At 60.3% G+C, this 18,730-nt stretch overlaps 1 protein-coding gene across 1 annotated transcript in view; it reads right to left on the bottom strand.

Annotated features, from left to right (window-relative positions):
* MYO15A (myosin XVA) overlaps window positions 1-18,730 on the bottom strand; it is a 50,001-nt gene that overhangs the window by 6,682 nt on the left and 24,589 nt on the right. The window contains exons 30-61 of the mRNA XM_028089564.2: window positions 17,706-17,887; window positions 17,285-17,357; window positions 16,875-17,066; window positions 16,399-16,559; window positions 16,193-16,287; window positions 15,507-15,633; window positions 15,221-15,288; window positions 15,069-15,146; window positions 14,752-14,932; window positions 14,507-14,639; window positions 14,068-14,173; window positions 13,851-13,923; window positions 12,574-12,695; window positions 12,275-12,334; window positions 11,735-11,810; window positions 11,286-11,401; window positions 11,077-11,195; window positions 10,123-10,264; window positions 9,379-9,490; window positions 9,216-9,290; window positions 8,546-8,724; window positions 7,825-7,940; window positions 7,491-7,563; window positions 7,129-7,201; window positions 6,788-6,861; window positions 6,464-6,546; window positions 4,906-5,036; window positions 3,870-3,964; window positions 3,594-3,671; window positions 3,155-3,251; window positions 1,329-1,489; window positions 765-898 (exon numbers count right to left, since the gene is read on the bottom strand). Coding sequence (XP_027945365.2) covers window positions 765-898; window positions 1,329-1,489; window positions 3,155-3,251; window positions 3,594-3,671; window positions 3,870-3,964; window positions 4,906-5,036; window positions 6,464-6,546; window positions 6,788-6,861; window positions 7,129-7,201; window positions 7,491-7,563; window positions 7,825-7,940; window positions 8,546-8,724; window positions 9,216-9,290; window positions 9,379-9,490; window positions 10,123-10,264; window positions 11,077-11,195; window positions 11,286-11,401; window positions 11,735-11,810; window positions 12,275-12,334; window positions 12,574-12,695; window positions 13,851-13,923; window positions 14,068-14,173; window positions 14,507-14,639; window positions 14,752-14,932; window positions 15,069-15,146; window positions 15,221-15,288; window positions 15,507-15,633; window positions 16,193-16,287; window positions 16,399-16,559; window positions 16,875-17,066; window positions 17,285-17,357; window positions 17,706-17,887 — 3,585 coding nt within the window. The remainder of the gene's footprint in view (window positions 1-764; window positions 899-1,328; window positions 1,490-3,154; window positions 3,252-3,593; window positions 3,672-3,869; window positions 3,965-4,905; window positions 5,037-6,463; window positions 6,547-6,787; window positions 6,862-7,128; window positions 7,202-7,490; window positions 7,564-7,824; window positions 7,941-8,545; window positions 8,725-9,215; window positions 9,291-9,378; window positions 9,491-10,122; window positions 10,265-11,076; window positions 11,196-11,285; window positions 11,402-11,734; window positions 11,811-12,274; window positions 12,335-12,573; window positions 12,696-13,850; window positions 13,924-14,067; window positions 14,174-14,506; window positions 14,640-14,751; window positions 14,933-15,068; window positions 15,147-15,220; window positions 15,289-15,506; window positions 15,634-16,192; window positions 16,288-16,398; window positions 16,560-16,874; window positions 17,067-17,284; window positions 17,358-17,705; window positions 17,888-18,730) is intronic.

The raw sequence follows: 18,730 nt of genomic DNA, 5'->3' as shown, positions 1-18,730 counted from the left end.
GGCCAGTTGGTAAAGAGATGGGCAAAACGTAAACTAGTGCCACTCTCCTCACTAGATTTTTTAGCAGAATACTGTTGTTTTTTAGAAGTTGTTTGTATCGGCACATAATTTACGTTGCTTGACTTATAACTGCTTCTCACGTGTTTTTAGAACTACAATTATTATATAGTTATTTATATTGTTTAATACATCATCCTTATTTTTCAAACAAATATTTTAAGTTGTTTCTCGGTTTCAATTTTCAATACTGTAAGTACGACCCACATAAACGAAAGCTCTTTGGGGTCCTATGTTTAAGAGAGTAAAAATGTTCTGAGACCAAAAGTCTTAGGATGACTGATGTATCACCTCTTCGGGGACATCAGTTTAAAGGGTGCCTGACACCTGGGATTTATTTAAAGACTCTCCTATTGTTGGGGATTGGGGTTGCGGTACCGCAATGAACATTTCTGCGGCCAAATCTTTCTGCATGGCCACAGAAACCTGTGCTTTTGTGCCTCTCCAAAGCTTTTTTATCGTTCCATTTTCTCTGAGCTCTGAAGAGCCACCAGATGCAAAGTGTTGCAGAAGGAGGCTGAGTCCCAGCTCACACTGGGTGGTGGAAGATTTCGGCTCCAGGGCCAGGACCAGCCCCGCCCCCCCCAACCTTCCCAGCCAGCTTGGCAGACACGGGTGCAGGAGTGGAGTGCTGGGGCCTGGAAGGGCCCGCTGGGGGGGGGGGCAGGGGGGGGAACAGGGTGCGCCAACAGGTGGCAGGTGCTCACACACTGGGCAGGTAGGAGTGGTCCTTGGCCCGGTGCTGCAGCGAGGCCAGCTTGGACACTTGCTGCAGCTGTTGCTCGGTGGGCTGGCCGGCTGGCATGCTGCTGAACAAGCCCTTCAGGTAGTCGGGCAGGACCTGCGGGGGAGAATTCCCGATGAGGGGCTGCAGGCAGGCCTACGCTCACGCTTTCTCGGAGGAAGACGTGAACACACGCGATTTTAATAGTTCCGCTCCCACTCGTTTCTGGGCTGGGGCGGCCGGCCACCCTCCTGGGCTTTGGGGAACTCTGAGAGGCATGTGAGGGTGAGCGGGGAGGGCCGTGGTCCTGAAGGCCACATGGGAGTCCCCACAGTGGCCAAGGAAGAGTGTCGTGGACATCTGCATTGCAGCGTTCAGGAACGGCCAGTGGGCCGGGGATTCTGAAAACTGAGCATGCACCCAAGAGTCGCTATAGCTGGGAAGGCGTCAGATGCCAAGGCTGTTGGCACAGTTCAGAGCCCAGTCTGACTTCGCACAGGGGTGTGTGGAAGGTTCCAAAAGCCCAGAGTGGACCACATGTGCTGACCTGGTTGTAGTGCATGGTCACGTAGAGCTCATTCTCGAACTTGAGTGGCTGATCCCAGAGCACACGCCGGAACCAGAGCATGCAGCCACCATCCACCTGCTCCATCTCCGAGGCCACGTCCAGGATGTAGGCACAGCGGCTGAGCGGGCACACATGCTGGCCTGTGGAGAGCCAGGGGTGGCTGCAGAGCCTGGGCAAGGCCCCTCCCGCTCCAGCACGTGGAGTCCTTCCTAAAGGGGAGCATGTGTATGGAACAGCGTGCCCTGTGTCTGCAGAATGCTGATGAGCAGAGCTGGGAATAATTCCGGTCTAAGCTACAGCCTACCTAGATCTCAGAAAGTGCCCTGGGTTATGCTCCGAGGAAACCCAGCCCCTTTCCAGAGGAGGCTGGGGACGGGGAGAAGCACCACAGGCCACAGATCATGAGACCCATGGGTGCCTTTCTACAGAACTCCCTCAGGAGAGACCCCTTGCCCAGCTCCAACCCAGGAATGGGTTGGGAGTGAGGAGGCCTGGGGCCTGGCAATGAGGGGGTCTGAGTCTGTGAGGGAGGTTTAAGTTTTGCCTTCTTGCATTGACCTTTCTGCTCCCCATCCCACGTCTTCAGTAACATTTTACCGAAGAGGGGGTGTGGTGACATGATGACAAAGTCTAGACTCTTGAGGCTAGACTGCCCGGGTTCAAATCCCCACGGTGTGACCTTGGGGAAATCCCTTAACCTCCACTGAATAATGGACCCCCTCCCCAGAGAGGTCCATACCCTACTCCCCAGAACCTGTGAATATGTTTGCCTTCTTGGCAAAGGGACTTGGCAGATGTGCTTAAATTAAGAAATTGGAGAAGGGGAGATTATCCAGGATTATCGAAGTGGACCTGATGTCATCTCAATGGTTCTCCGAAGGAGAGGTCGGAAGGTGAGAGAGAGAGAGGTTTGAAGATTCTACACTCTTGGCTCTGAAGATGGAGGAAAGGGCTGGGAGCCAAGGGGTGTGGTGGGGCCTCTAGAAGCTGGAGAAGGCAAGAAAAGGGATACTCCCCTACAGCCTCCAGAAGGAGCCAGCGTTGCTGACATTTCAGGACTTGTGGCCTTCAGAACTCTAAGATAATACATTTGTGTTGTTTTTAAGCCACGAAATATGTGGTAATTTGTTATAGCAGCCGTAGGAAACTTATTCATCCTTCCTGCACCTCAGTTTCCCTGTCAATGGGGCTGATCACTGTCTCTACTTCATAGGGTTGCTGCCGGACTTAAAGGAGTTTTACAATTAAAATGCTTTGAACTGTGCCTAGGACACCGTATCTGGTCCATAAATGTCACTTATGAGGACCATTTTGTTACCACGGCCCCCCCCCCCCCCCCACCGTCTTAGCTGGACCCGGGCAGGCAGGGCCGAGGACACACAGTTCAGAGCCCAGGCAGCGACAAGAGCTGGGTGCAGGTGGCTGGGGCCGACCACGGGGGTCAGGAGGCAAGCCTGCGGTCTAGAGTGGGCCGCAGACGGAAGGAGCTTTGGGCCGCGTGAGAAGGGCCGGGCGGGACCACTGTTACAGCTGAGAGACAGGGGGGCTCCAGAAGCCAGGGTCTACTCAAGGAAACTTCCCAGGATGTGAGTTGCTTGAGGGCAGGGCCCACGGGCTCCCGCTGAGCAGGCCGCTGTCCTCCATGAGCTTCCGTTCTGGTAGGCAAGACCAACGTCCAGAGCTGGGGGTGCTCGGTGCACAGAAAAGTTCTTAGGCATGGCAGCCCGGGGCTCCCTGAAGGAAGTGGCATCTGACCTGGGCCTTACAGGCTGGGCCCAGCGTCCCTGGTCCTCCTGGCCGCTCACCTCGGTTGGTGACGACAAAGATGACATACTCGCTGAAGGCCTCAGGGCGTGTCAGAGCCATCTCAGCACAGATTTCTTCCACCATGTCCAGGGCCACCTGGAGGGAGGGGAGGGTGAGGCTGGGCCAGCTGAGCCGATCTCCATCCTCCCAGTCGGCCCAGGCCCCGGGAAGCCAAGCACAGAGTTCCTCGGGCCTTCTGCAGGTACACGAACAATCCTCTGAGAATCGGCCTCATGCAGGGAAGGAGCACAGCTGTTGGGAGTCTGAGAGACTCAGGGTTCAGATTCTTTCTTGGCAGTACGACCCTCACCTCTCTGAGACTCGGTCTGCTTCCCTGAGACATAAGTCGTGCCCTGCAGGGCTCAGCGCACGTGGGGGCCCATCCCAGAGACTGGGGTGTCCCCACCCCTCCAGCACCTGCCTGCCAGAAACACGTACAGTGCACGTTTTGATTTTGAGATGGCGTTCAAGGCCTCCGGGGAGAAGAAAGAGCTGCCTCTTGGAACTGCGGCCCGCCTGGGACAGAGGGAGGGGAGAAGATGAGAGAGGCCGGGTCCTGGGATCTGGGCCAGCAGTTGTCCCCGGCCATGGAAGTCCCCAAGCCAAGGGGCTCTGGACCGGCGTGGGCAGGAACACTCATGAACGCTGAGTGCCCACAGGGTCTCTGGGCGGGGCTCCTGTTTCACGCTCCTCCTGACCCCACCCCACGCTCACCAACATGGCCCGAAGCTCCATGCTGCTGGGGAACTCCACGCGGCCGCCGAAGCGCAAGGTTTTCTGCAAATTCTGTTCGCAGGCCTTGGCAATACCTGCAGAGACGGGGTGTCAAGGCCTTGCCCGGGGTAGGCAGCGCAAGAAAGAGGCTCTTCCGGCCACCAGCCACAAGCCCACTGCTTTCTCTCCACAACCTACGGGGCATTTCCTCTCCCATGTGTTCGCTGAGGAAACAGTCCCGAGAGGGGCAGGGATTTGCCCAAGGCTGAGCGCTGCAGTATAAGAGCTGCATTCAAACCCCCACGTCCCATGTGCTTAAAGCCTTTTGCCTAGCCCACAGTCCCCTTGGCTACCTATGAGCCTTGGAAAATAGCTGTCACCTCCAGCTGTTGCCTGGGGGGTATGTCCCCCCGCCAGCCGGGACCCCCTTGCCAACCACCCTCCCTCACCCAGAGCCTGGTGCAGAAGACTGCACCGTCTGTTTCTCAGGGTCAAAGAGTGCCCTTGCTCTGCTCTGGGGAGGAGATGGAGGTGAGACTTCTGGGCACATCCTGCTGCCTCCACGGATCTGGGAGCCCTTCCCTGCGGGGGAGCTGGGTCTATTCATTTCAGGGTCTGGGAATGTTAACTGAATCAAAGAGGAGGACTCGGGGGCAGGCAAAGTGAGGTGCCCTATCTCCTTCATGACTGCCATGATGACCTTTTTCTTAGGGGGAACCCAGGGGTTGCTCCGGCAACAAGGGTCGGGGTGAGGCTGAGGCCTGGCCCCTTTCCCCCAGACTCCAAGGGGGGAAAGGCTGAGACCCCGCCACCAGCTGGGTCTCACCCCTGCCCAGACCCACTCAAGACCCCTGTGGATTCGCAATGGCCGAGAGAGAAGCAGGGCCTCCCCCGGCACTCCAGGCCCTTGCTGCCTCCTTCCTTCTCCCACATGCCACACAGTCCCACCTCCAGGACTTTGCTCCTCCCACTCGGCCCACCTAGAAGTCCCTTCCACGTGCTCACTACCCGGGGTCACCACTCACTGGCCCCTCACCTTGGAAGGGCAGGCCTGGAGTCCGGCTCACGTCCTGGAGGAAGCGAACAAGGTGTGGCTGGAGGACCTCGGAGCAACTGTGGTAGGCAGCCATGATGTAGAACAGCCTCCAGCCTCGCAGGCAGCTGTCCCTGAGGGCACACGCACACGGGGCCACATCACAGGTGCCCGCAGCCCTGGAGTGCCGCGCCAGGAGCCTCCTGGGATGCGGCTGGACGTCTCCAACTCTCAGGCAGCTCCTGTTTGCTGAGGGTGCTCCCCGGCCAAGGAGAGGGGGGCGGGGGCGCCCCACAGCCATGCACGAGGTACATTCTGCTTGGGAAGCCAGGGTGGGAGACGGGGAGAGAAGGCGACAAGGCCCCCTGACAGGACAGGCCAGACATGCACAAAAACCCGAGTATTCTCTGGGTAGACTCTCTCTGGGGAGGCTCCTGGGAGGAGGTCCTCGAAGGAGGGCAAGAGGAACGCACCGGGGCTGGGCACAGGTAGTGGCAGGCAGGGCCAGGGGCTGGGAAGGGGCAGGAGGATATGCCGAGTGCTTCTAAAACTACTGGGGGGGGGGGGATAGAGAGCGAGTCGGGGAGGTAAGCTGGATGGGGACGGGAGGGTGGACCTAGTGGTAACAAGAGCATCCCATGCTGGCCACTTGCTGTGTGTCGGTCCTGTGCAAGACACAGTCATTCACCTTCACCCTGCCCCGCGGGTGAGGTTTCATTTGTCACCCCAGGGTGACACCGCTGGGGTCTGGGGACAGCACTTGGGCTTCCTTTAAGAAAGCACCCACTCCTCTCTAGGTCACCGTGGTTTGGCACCAGGCATGGGAGCCAGGTCTGGCCAACTAGAACACTGTAGCCCCCTGGCCACAGTGATTGGTTTAGGGATGGTTAGTTGATCCAGGTCTGGCCAATTAGAGTTCGGCCTTCCTTTGGATCTGGTGATGGGTTGAGGGATGAAAATTTGACCCAGTTCTAGTCAGTCAAACTCCGTATCCTCCAGCCATGGGGGTTGGTTCAGGGATGGGCATGGGACCAACTCAAGCCAAAAAGACTGGATTTGGGAATTTTTGCTACAACATCAGGTCCATCTTGCTTTCCCTAAGAGTACTGAGCTGAAAAATGTCTCCCCAGAGCTGGCATCGTTCCAGTGGATGGGAGATATTACTTAAGAATGCTATCAACACAGAGAAGCAAGACTAGAATAGAAAGCCTGTTCCCAATGACACCTCGATCCAGCCATGCCTGAAGCTATATTTAGGCTTTTCAGTCACCTGAACCCTCTTTTGCTTAAACCAGTTTGAATGGGGCTTCTGTCACTTGAAACCAAGATCCTGGACTTAACACCTTATCACTGCCATTTTATGGATGAGGAAAGCGAGGCTCAGCAGCGGCTGAGCAATTCCAAGCACATGTGCTCTGTCGACTGGATGAGGAAAATGATGAGCGGGGAGAGAATCAGGAGGGAAGACCCGGGTGGGGGGCGAGAGGCTGCACCGGCCCCTCCTGGAGCAGGGACACAGCATGGGGACTAGGGGGCAGAGGTAAAGGCCCAGCTCACTCACAGCTTGGTACTGGTGTTGTCCGTGATCTGCTTCACAACTTGGCAGTAACACTCGTCCCGCATGACTTCATGGTCCGCACACAGCTGGAGGAGGGCAGGCCAGGGCCCGTGCCACACACCGGGCACAGAAGAACAGGGTGTGCACTTGGAGAAAGGCCTGGTGTCCCTTCCCCAGCCCCTTCCCCACCTGTAGGATGGACTCCCTTTTGGGTCCCCCCCCCCGCCCCGCCCCGCCATGTCCTGCAACTTTGGTTGACAGATGGGGAAACCGAGAGCCACACAAGCAGGAAAGGGAGCATCTGGCTCTTAAGTCTGCTGAACTGACCTTCAGGAGGGTGTAAAGCACATCCAGTTCACTCTGGCCCTTCAGCGGAGCATCGCCCATGAACCTCATCACAGCTATAGGAAACACTCGTCCCACTCAGGCCACCAGACACCCCAGCTGCCCACTCACCCCAGGGTACCCCAAGGTTGGGTCCATCCCTGGGAGGGTACGGCCCGAGGCAGCTGGTGGCTCCTCTTCCTTTAATGGGGCCCCAGGTCTAAGTTGTGGGGAGGGGAAGACTCTTAGGACGGGGGCGGGGGGCGGGGAGAGGAGCAGGGTCACACAGTGCCGGATCCCACCCGGCCCCCGGGCCCTGGCTACAGTCCCATCCCACCCCACACCTAGGAACATGTCGGTGGCCATCTTGTTGAGGCTGCTGTCGCTGAGCTCGATGAGAGATTCCTGGAGTGGGGTCTGTGAGAGGAGGGGGGGGGTTGTGTCATGACGGCGGAAGGACAAGTCAGAAGGAGGAGGGCCAGGTGGTGCCTCCCGTCTTATGACAGGAGGGTCCACATCACAGAAGAGGTGGCCAGGCCTGTCTGGCAATGGGGACAGATGCTGCCGCTGGGGGGAATCAGGCCCTCGGGGTGCTGAGAGCTGGGAGGGGTCCCACCGAGGACCAGGCTGTTCGCCTGAGGGGCCTGGGAGGGGGGCTCTTGCATCACCATTTTACAGATGGGGAAACAGGCCTGGGGCTGGACACCTTGGTGAAGCAAAGCATGTCTTCCAAGGTTCTGGACTCCCGACCCTCCTTGGATTTTAGCCTGAGGCCATCCCTGCAACAGGAGACAGGCACTACTGACTAGTCTCGCCTCTGAGCCTCCGGCTACATCCCCATTCCGCCCAGAATGTTCTCGACCCAATGTCCGTCAACCAGGCAGGAAGGCTCCCGGAAGCGGAGGCTGCAGGCGGACCTCACATCTGGGTGGTTTCTCATCCCCCCCCATCAGAAGTGGGGTGTCCCCACTTGGATGGCTGCAAGGAGCCCCAGAAGGACCTTCCTCAGAGTGGGGACCAGGGGTGGGGCCACCACTCACTGGGGTCTCCTCTGTGGGTCTCGGAAATACTTCTGGGCAAACTCAAGCATCGAGTACGGGGGGAGCGTCAGGCTGTCCTCTGCTCGGTCAGGGGGGCCAGCCCTGACCAGGGGACCCTGCAGAAGGGCCAGAGCTAAGAGGTCCTGTCCTGCCACACTTGGTCACATTCATAGCTGCCACACCCAACCCCAGGCTGACTCTGCCCAGACCCTCTCAGGCTGGCCTAGCCCCCACCCACCTAGACCCACCCCCCCCCCAGTAGTCCTGGCACCCTCCGCCTGGTCACACCTCCCACGGGCCCAGCTGACCCCGCCCCCTGAGGCACCTGGCCACGCCCCCCCATCTCAGCCTAGGGTTGGCAGCCACAGCCGCTTGGTTGTGGCTGATCCTCCCTCTCTCGCTCCTTAGTTTTACCTCACCCCACCCCTCGCTAGCTCCATTCCACACGCCTGACCTCGCCCCATTTGCCCAGCCCCACCCCTACTGGCCCCCAGGCTGGTCCTGCCCCGTGGGTCTCATCACAATCCTTCTGCTGACCCCACCATCCCGACCCCATCTGGCCACACCTTCCAACCATCTCTGGTCACGTCCTGTGGGTCACACATCTGGCTAGCCCTACCAGGTTCGCCCTATCCTGGGACTGGCCACACCCTTGGCTGACCTTGCTCCTGTCTGCCTGCACCGGCTGTCTCAGCCCCCTGGCGGGCCCTGCCGGTCTCACCTCCCTCCGGCGGCCCACCTCCCACGCAGCCGCTGTGGAGGCCACGGCAGCGGCCACGGCGGCGGCCCGGCCCCGGCCCGGCTCGGCTGGCAACTGTAGGAAATCGGGGGCGGCTGCAGGCTGCACCAGCTCCGAAGGGAAGCGGCCCACGCGCCCGTGGATGGTCCCGAACCTCCAGCCTAGGGCACAGGTTAAGGGGTCTGAGACAAAACAGAGGGGTCTCGTCTCGGGATTAAGGGGCCCCTCTAGGAAATACTCGAGCACCTTCCTGCCCCTGCCCCAGGGTCTTGTGAGGGAGGCATGCCATGGAGCCTATTTGCAGACAAGGACACAGGGAAAGGGAAGGCATTCCCTCAGTGGCAGGTAGAGTAGAAAACGGTGCTTGTAGACTCTCGGAAAAAGAGAGAGACCCAGGCCACACACATGGGGACGCTAACACAGAGACCCCTCAGCCCGATATGCAGACAGAGGTCTGGGCTAGGGGCCACCAGAAGGAACTGACTGGGCCGCAGCAGGTGCCTGAGGCGGCCTGGCCAGGCCAGACCCCTCTGGGGCACCGAGAAAGCCCCACCGAGCATGTGCAGCGTGAGTGCATGAAGCCAGGAGGAACTGTTTAGGGTTTCCGGGTTTGGGAGCACTGGAGGCTGGGAGGGGATCCGGGGGTCTCCACCAAAGTCGGGGCCTCTGCGCCGCAGTTCCTCCAGGTACACGACCTTCTTGCGGACAACGCAGCCGGCACTGTAGCCTGGGGGTCGAGCTGATGTCAGCAGCCGCCAGGGAGGCCCCCTGGCCCAGATCCCCGTCCTGTACCCACTGTGTCCCACGGCCCTGACCCATTCGAGGCGGCTCCAGGGGCTGCAGGTGGATGATGTCGCCCTTGTGGAAGGCCAGCAGCGCGGGGTCTTCGGGCAGGAAGTTCCTCACCGCGACCACGTAGTCCGAGTCCTGGGTCGCCAGGGGCAGGGTGAGGGGCTGCGGTCCCATCCCCCTCCTCCCAGAAGCCTGGGGCCATGCCCCGGCTCCTCTCATCTACAGCCATTCCTCCCTGACTCCTGGGGGAGGGACCATTCCGTGGGTGTGAGAGGGAAGGACGCTATGCAAGTCGAAGGGGTGGCCTTGTAATGGGCTGGAGTCAGGGGTCCGATGAACACAGGTGGCCGTCAGGGCACATGTATAGGCCCTAGCCATCCCATCCCTGCCCGAGGCTGCCCCACTGAGGCCAGCTGCTGGGCCTGAGGCTGCCCAGTCGGGAGGAAGGGAGGCTGCGGGAGGCCGAGGGGGGGCACTCGCCCTGGAGCTCGGGGGCAGGGGGGTGCTGTGACACCCGTGATGAGGGCATCAGGAAAGGCTTCTGAAGGAGCCGGCAAAAGTGGGAACAGGTGTCCCAGGTGGAAGGCAGCACGGCCTGTGGAAAGGCCTGAAAGATGACCAAAGTCTGTGGACACACATGCACGCACACACACACACTGGCATCCATGCTTCCCCGGCAGGTGCGGCTGGTGTGTCCACGGTGCAGGAGAGCCCTGTTCTCCGCCCCCTGCCCCTTGAGGAAGGGGCATCCGTAGGAGGACCCTGACCTTCTTCAGCTCCAGGATGAAGTCATCCACCAGGGCTTTGACCTGGTGAGCTCGGGCTGAGAAGAGGATGACCTTCTCGCTGGCCAGGTTGAACTCCAGCATGTTCTGGGAGGGGATGGTCACAAACAGGGTATCTGCAAAGCTGGAGAACGGGAAAGTGGCATGAAGGCAGGGCTCCTTGGCCGGAGGGCGCCTCCCTCCCTACCCATCTTGCTTCCCCTGCTGCTGCCCTGTACCGCTCCCAAAGCCCAGCTCCACCCAAGCCCCCTGCCACCTGCCACCATGGGACCCGGGGAGCTCGCGCAGCATCCCCTCCCCATCCCGCTTATGGCTCCCGCTCATTTCCTAGCACCCTGTGAACCCACACTCCATCCAGCCCTCACTACCCTTTGCCGTGCTCCATTTTGTTTGCTTGCTTTTTAACCCAACCTCCCAGATCTCGCTCACACAAATGTATCTCTTTCACCCACTGACCAAATTCTCTGCATCTTTCAAAGCAAGGGGCTTTCACGCGACCAATAAGCGAGCCTCTATCCCTGTCCTTGCGTGACAGACAACAAAAGGGGCTGCTGGCAGGGGAGGGGTCCAAGGACTCAGCGACGTCTTATGCCAGAGCACCCTTGCCCTTCCCGGCTGCAACAGAACTCGGCTGTTCACAACCCAGACGCCCCCACTGTGCAGTGAGGAGGGCAGGGCTGGGGTATAGTCTAAGAGGCAGGACAGGGTAGTGGGCTTCTAGCTCATCCGCTTCCTGGCTGTGTGACCTGAGACGAGCCACTTCTCTCACCGAACCTCAGTTTCCCCGTCTGTAAAATGGACTTGCTTAAAAGGGCTTGGCACGGAGCCTGGCACATCGTAGGCACTCGGCGGTTGGCTGGGGAAAGTGGGGGAGGAGATGCTACTCTGCCGGTCCACGCCCGTCTCCAGCCAGCCCCAGTCTCGCCTGCCGGTCACCTGTACGTGCGCAGGACCTGCAGCTGCCCGCCAGCCTCCCGGCTGCCCTTGACCATCCGCAGGAGCTTGATGCCTGTGTGGGACACGGCTAGGATCTGCACACCAGTGCCCACGCTGCCCTGGGGCGGGGATAAGGGACACATGAGAGTCTTCTAGCCTCCTCCCTGAAGCCCCTGGGTGAGGGGGGCGGGCCGGCAGGGGGCTCGCACCGTGGCGGGGAAGAGGCGGGAGAAGTAGACCTCCCAGTTGTCGCGTGCGGTGCTGACCACGGCCCGCTTCACGCTCTCTGTTGCCAGGGGCCGCTGTGTGTCCAGCTGGTTCTGGGCTAAGGGATGCCGGGTCAGGTCAGAACCCTCCCTCCTCCTCCCCTGCCAGCCCACATTGCAGGGAGGGAGGCTGACACCCGGCAAGAAGGTACTGGAACAGCGTGTTCTCAGTGTCTACACAGACAGACAGGATGGCTAGGGCCACACTGTGTGTCAGGCAAAACTGAATGCAGCCTGGCACCTAGCCATGGAAGAGGCCAGAAGCAGAGCCAGGAGGGCTGTCCGGGAGGCAAACGGGGCTGGGTTTGTCGGCCCCGATCTCCCTCTGGGAAAGCACTGGCCTGACTCTAGCTGGCTGCCCCATCCGTGTCCTTTCCCGCCCCCTACGGTACCAAACAGGGCCTTCATCTTCAGCCTCTCGTCCTGGGAGATGCGCAGGCAGGCCTCGGAGAGCGTGTCATGGAGGATCTGTGGGAAGGGGCCGTGATGCGGGTGGCTGGTGAGACTCCCCCAGCTGGGAGCCCAGGCTGGACTGTTCTAGTGGGAGTGGGAACGCGGAGGGTCCTATTTCTGCAGCAGCGGTCTCATCTGTGTGAATCAGATCCCATTTACAAAGGCCCCCCTCCTTCCTCCTCTCTTCTACAACCCATGCCGCCCTTCCTGGGCCCTAGCTTCCTCCTCTGCTTGCTGGGGCTGGGATCTGACTTCTGAGGCCCACCTAGCTCAGACAAACGGTGTGTCTGGTTAAATCAAATTGTGGGCTTACTGACCTTGTCCACGAGGGTGGGAAATTCAGTAGAACAGCTTCCCATCCTCACTGTGGTCAAGGACCCCAAATCCGAGAGTACGGAAGCGAAATCTGCAGACAGCTAGTCTATGTACCCATTGCCCTGATGAGTACACTGAGGCAGAAAGGGAAAAGAAGACCTCACCTGCCGGAACAAGAGGTCTAGCTGCACAGGGTGGCTGTAGGTGTCCTTGGGGTAAAACACCTGTGGGATCGGGGCTCCAGTGAGGCCCTTGGGACAGTCCCCTCACTTTGCTTCATACCCGGACCCACCCCCTAGATACAGTGGGCTCCAAACCACCAGGACCCCTGGCCCTGACTCCTCCCTCTAGCCCAGGCCCCACCTCGTGCCCCACCCCAGCCCTGCCCCTCCTCCCTGCCCTGTGCAGGGAAGAGGGCTCCGCCCCCCTGCAGCCCTCCCTTGGCTTCAGCCGGGCCAGGTACCTCTTTGCGCAAGAAGATCCGCCAGGGGGCATCCTGGTAGCCGTAGAAGTTGGGGTTCACCAGGCGGTGCAGCCGCGTCTGCAGGAGCTCTTCAGGGGGCTCCAGCGACCGCGAAGGCGGCACTGGGGAGCACAGTGAGTCAGAGAGGCATGAGTGAGTGAGGGAGGGAGGGCCGATGAGGAAGGGGATTGGGGGCGACCTCTTGTCGGGGAAGGGGCTGGGGCGAAGCGGTTTCCCACACCCCTGGCTGTAGACACACCAATCATGAGGGCACATGCACAATCATACAGCTCCACCCTGGCTCAATCCTTCATTTGACACATATATAGATCACCTAGTGTAGGCAGCAGGTCTGTGCTACAGGCTGGGGGGTGAACAGTACAAAGCAGTACCTGCCCTTCTGTTGAGTCTTGTGGTAAATGTAGATAGAACAGACAAGGCATAATAAAGCTCTCAGTTCCAGGAGCTGGGATGGAAATAAATCTGGGCTACTTAGTAAAGAGTCTAGGGGCCGGCCTGTGAGGGTCCTTCGGTTTCCGTGATCTGGCACACCTCTCTGAGATGACACTGAGCCAAGACCTGAATGATGACGAGGGCCAGGCATGCAAAGATCTTCTGGGGAAGAGCATTCTACGTACAGCAAGTGCAAAGGCCCTGGGGTAGAAGTGGGCTTGCTGTGTTCCAAGAACAGAGTGTGCTGACGGGAGAGGGGGAGGGGATGAGGTTGGGGAGGTGGGCAGATCATGCAGGGTTTCACAGACCGTAGTGAAAAGTCTGGAGTTCATCCTAGGAGTCACGGGAGAGCTTTTGGCAGGGACCTGATGTGAGCTGATTTATGTATTTTAAGCTTCACTGTGGTTGCCGTGAGGCAGAGGACATAGAGATTAGGATTCCAACTGTGAGGCTAGGAGGGTTGGGTTTATATCCCTGGTCTGACACTTTTGAACTGTGTGATCTTGGGCAAGTCACTTCACCTCTCTGTGTCTGTTTTCTCGTCTGTAAAGTATAGACAAAAACAGTACTTCCTTGAAGGATTTTAGTGAGGATTTAGTGAGGCCAGAACGGGTCTGGCCTGAAATCAGTGTTATTTAAGTGCTGATGTCCTCACACAAATGTGCACACAGTAGGTCCACGTGGGCTCAGGGACCTCAGACACACACCCACATCACATGCCACGGACACGTAGACCAGGACTCCCCTGTGCTCACACAGGCTCACTCATACGCCTGGACCCTCGTGTCTCTCCCTCCCTCTCTCCCTCCCTCCTGGCCTCTCACCTGGTGTGGGTCCCATGGATGGCCTTGGTGTGCTGGTCACTGGCTTGACCAAGGCCATGGCCTCTCTGGGCACCTGTCCCCACCACAAAGAGAGTGCTCAGGGGGCAAGAGGGGGCACCCAGGAAGGGGGCAGCGGCAGGGGCAGCAGGTTTCTGAGTTTCTAACGCCCCACTTTGTCTTCTGTCCTGCTGGGGCCCGGGCCGGAAGTGCCCCCCACCTGGCTGCCAGATGCTGCCGCTGGGTGGCTCATCTGCCCCTTGAGGATCATCAGCGCCTCCTCGTGGGGGTCTGGCCGCTTCACAAACACCTTTCCGCCATCCTTCCTGCGGGGATCGGACAGGGGTTTCTTCTTCCCAGCCACAAATTCCTGTAATAGGGAACTTCCTCCCCCACCCCCCACCCCCACCGTTACACGTGAGCAGCCACAGAGGATCAGAGACTGGCCTGAGGTCACACAGCACAACCTAGAAAACACCCGTCTAGGCCCTCCTCTGGCTGGAGGGCTCACCTGGACCCTCTGCCTGAGCAAACTCACTCCCTGAAGGGGGCTGGGCAGGGGGCTGCCACCCGGGTGAACGGCCACACGGCTGATGGCCATACGGTGAGGAGGCCACTCTTCCAGAGGCCCGGACGGCGGGGACGGGGGCAGAGCTGACCTGAGGGCCTCGGGCCGGCCTCCCCGCGGCGGCTGCTGGTACTGCCTCACGATGTTCTTGATCTGTTGTGTGGGCTGTGGGAAGTGCTCAGAGTTGAGCGTTGAATACCGGACCAGATCCGGGCAGGGAGAAGCTGTGGGCAAGGCGTGGGGGTGGGGGACAGGGTAAGGCCACAGGGGACACAGCTACAGTCCCAGTCCTGTCCTGGGAACCACCCGCCACCCCCGCTGGGATAGGACACTCACTGGTTTCTGGACAAAGCCGGTCCTGAGCTAGAATGGGGGCGGCCACGGGCTTGGTGGGGGCTCTCAGGGCCTTGGCCAGAGGGGCTGGAGCCAAAGGCTTTGGAGTGGAGCGCGGGAGTACAGGCTTGGCTGGGGGTCCAGTGCCCACAAACTTCGGCCGTGCCTCTGGCGCTAGGGGTTTCTGCAGAGAACAGGGCGTAGGGTGCGCTTTCTGGGACACACCGGCCCGTTCTCAGGGACCTCGTGTTTGCCCAGGATAGGCTGTAGGCCTACTGCCCCAGAGCAGCACAGAGCTCACCTGGGCAGGCCAGGCTCACCTCCGGGGGCAAGGGCCTTGGGGTGGGACTCAGAGGCTGCTGCTGGAGCGCCATGGCCTGCAGGGTCATCTCCCGGGCCTGGGGAGAGGTGGTGGTGGTGACCGGGCAGGCCCTGCGCTCAGGGCACCTCCCACAGCCCATCCGGCACTCACCAGGAGGACAGCCTGTTTGTGGATGAAGGCTTGCTGCAGAGCCAGCGTGGAGGCATCCAGGCCTGGGACTGGGGTGGGGGTGGGGGTGGGGGGCGGGGGGAGGTAAGTCAGAGGGCGTGGATCTCAAGGGGTGGGAGATGGAGGCAAGTGGGAATTCCCTAGCCAACCCCCACCCTGCTGCTGTCTCACCCCCACCAGGCAGCCCATGGCTGCCTCCATCCTAGCAGGGGAAGGAGCCCCCCTCACCTCGCCCAACCCTGGAACCACCCTGGGGGCAGGCACTGACTTGGCTTTGGCTTTGGCTTTGGCTCTGGGGGTCTCCTGGGGGGGTCTTCAGGGCTGCTTCTGCCGCTGCCACCAGGCTGGCCTCCCCCTTTCATGCGGTAGGCAATGGCTGTTGGCTTCTCCAGGTCCTGGGGGCAGCAGATGGCTCAAGTGTCTCCGCCACCGCCATACTCCCAAGGTTCCAAGGCAACGGGCACCTGACACCGGCCACCTCCTCTGTCCCCGGGGCCTCCCGCCAGCCTAGTGTCTGCTCCGTGCCCAGCCTCCACTCATGCGGCCTCACAGTCAGTACTCCCACAGCCCTGCAAACTCCGCAAACCCATTCCCCCCTTCCACAGGAGAGTAAACAGATTCAGGGAGGCGCTGTGTCCTCTCAGGGCCCACATCATACCACGGAGGGGCTCCTGGGAGTTCCCGGAATGAGCAAGGGTGCCTGAGGGGGCTGGCTCCCACCAGAGGGGGAGGGGGGGCCCTGGACCTTTAGCTGTGGGTCCTTCGGGGGTCAGCCAGGAGCCTCTAGCCATGAGGACATCCTCAGCCTTTGCCGGGCCCCCAGGAGAGACCCAGACGAGACATGCCCCCACCCCCGACCCTGGCTGTGAGAGGCTCCTGCATCACCCTGTGGGTATGTGACTCGGGGTGCACACGTGCTCCCAGGTGTCTGCAAACACCTGCCCACATCCCTACCGCATCCCCATAGGACAGCACAGGATCGAAGAGGCTGTCCAGGTAGCCGTCCAGTCCTTTGTGGGGCACAGAGGGTTCTCCCAGGCTGCCTGAGTCTGTTTGGGGGAGGTGGGGGACACAAAAGCCAAGCTCTTTTCTCCCGCTGATCACCCCACACAGCCCCCAGGATCCCTCCCCACCAGAGACAGTGGCCACTGCTGGTTGACCTTGGTGGGTCGCTGTCCCTCTCTGGGCCCCAGTCTCCCCATTTGTACCATCCTCGCTGTGGCTGCAGTACCCATCGGAGTCAGTCACTTTGAGTGCGTGTCCCTGGGACTGGGGCCTGGTGGGCGTGTCCTCATCTGAGTCCCAGCAGTTCCCAAACAACCTGTAGGGCAGGGGGTCAGGGAGCAGCTGACGTCCTGCGAGATCATGGCCCTCCCAGAATCACCCCCACCCCCACCACCATCACCACGTTCTCCTCTGGGCTCTGGAAATGGGTGACTCTCTCCCTTTAAAGGTGGGGCCCTGGGGGGCAGCGGAGCATCTGACTCTTGATCTTGGAGTTGTGAGTATGAGCCCCCCGGTGGCTGTAGAGGTTACTTAAAGCTTAGGTTTAGAACTCAGCTCCGAACCAGCAGCTGCGAGAAAAGCCGTGTGCTAGGAGAGGCCATCTGCCTGAAGGGCCCGGGTAGCCACCTACGCTCTGGGGCCTCCCCTGCTGGCCACGGGCCCTTCTGCACCCACGATGAAGTAGGACTTCTGTCTCGGGAAGTCCCTGAGCAGCTCGAGGTCGGACACCAGGTCCAGCACATAGTCATGGCCTGCTAGCTCTGCCCACTGGACTCCATTCTTCATGGCCACTGTCCAGCCCCGCCAGCCATCTGCCAGGCCTCTGGTGACAGCACATGGAGGGGCAGAAATGAGAGATGGAGCCAACAGGTACTGCCCGGAGAAACCGTGGAACATGAGCCAGACCCCAAGCATGACCAGAGTGGACCCCATGGTGGTGGCGGGGGGGTGGGTGGGGGGGGTGGGCAGTCCGGTCTCCCGCCCCTCCTCCCCTTCCCCAGTACACAAAGGTGTGCTGGGTGGGGCCTGCCAGGAGCCAACCTGTGCCTCAGAATGTCTCCGGCCACCTCTTCCCCCGTACTCCAGGAGTGCACCGGGCAGGAGAACTGGTCGCCTGGGACAGTAGCAGGTGCTGGGCTCAGCCAGGATGCATCTGCGGCCTTAGTCCTGCTATTTCCCTGCTTGCACCGCGTTCTCAGGCTCCCCCACTCTTGTCCTGGACCCTGGATCTGCACCCTCCCTGCCCCAGCTCCCTTCCCCCATTCCAGGTCCAGCCCCTGCCCCCACATGCTGACCTCTTTCCTGAGCCACACCCAGAGGGCCCCTCCCCAGCTTCCCCTGATCCCTGGGGCATACTGGGGCCTGCTGACTCTAGCTGCCCCTCCGTGAGGGACAGAGGGAGGAGGTGCCCGAAGGCAGGCAGTGCCCGAAGGCAGGCATGGGTGGAGAGAGGACAGCTCACCATTGAAGCAGCCCACATCCAGTGCCATGCTGGCCTTCTCCTGGGCTGCTCTCCACTCGAGCTGGGTCGGGGGGAAGGTGCGGGCAGCCCTGGAGCCCTGCTGTTGGGCCCGGCCCATAGCCTGCATGAGACGGTGCTGACACACAGCCTGGAAGCCATTCTGCCCATAATCAGACACAAACCTGACGGGCGGGAGTTGGAGCCAGGATGAAGAGGGATCTGTGGCTAGCCCGCGATAGAGGGGGATTCTAAGTCTAGTCTGAGGGAGGCCCAGGCTAGCCCAGAGCTCTAAGGTCAGGCTAAGAAGGCCCTAGCTCTGAGGCTAGCTCAGGAGGGTCCCAGGCTATAGTCCAGAGCTCTGGGATGATACTGAAGGGGTCCCAGGAGAGCCCAGAGGTCCGGGACTAGGCTAAAAGGGCCTCAGGTGAGCCCCAGAGTTCTGAGGCTAGACTAAAAAAAGATCTCAGGCTATCCCAGAGTCCCAGGACTAAGCTGAAAGGGTCCCAAGCCTAGCGAGAAGTATCTCAAGCCACCACCGAGGTCCAAGGAGAAGCCAAAGAGGTTCCAGGAAGGCCCACCAAAGCTTGTTGGAGCAAAATGTCATTGACAAGGTGGGAGCTGCAGCAGGGTATGGGCCAGAACTTGGGACTCTGGAAGACTCTGTTTTCCACCCCTTCACCAAGCCTCCCAGGGGGTCATCTGCCCCCTCTGAGCCTGCTTCCAATTTCTCATCTATACAAGAGATGGACATGAGGGTTCAACTTGGCCCAAGTCCAACAAGACTGATGCCCGCCAGGGGCAGGTACTGCACATACCTGGCTCCCTGGCTCCCTCCCTGCTGCTGGAGCAACAGTGGAGCAGGCCCATGGTGGCCGGTGGCCACAAGAGGGAACCCAGAGCTGTGCCCACAGGAAGTCCCAGACAGGAAGGCAGTGGTCCTAACCTGCTGTGCCAGATTCACAAGACTGACCCACTGGGCTGCCCACCTACTGCACAGGGCCCAGGTGAGGCTCTGGACACTCTGA

This window comes from Eumetopias jubatus, unplaced genomic scaffold (genome assembly GCF_037043125.1).
Source record: "Eumetopias jubatus isolate StellerSeaLion01/CBP00866 unplaced genomic scaffold, mEumJub1_p1.0 scaffold_10, whole genome shotgun sequence".
In the NCBI taxonomy this organism is placed as follows: domain Eukaryota; kingdom Metazoa; phylum Chordata; class Mammalia; order Carnivora; family Otariidae; genus Eumetopias; species Eumetopias jubatus.
Note: the sequence above shows the minus strand (reverse complement) of the source record. Positions and strands in the feature narration are given on the sequence as shown.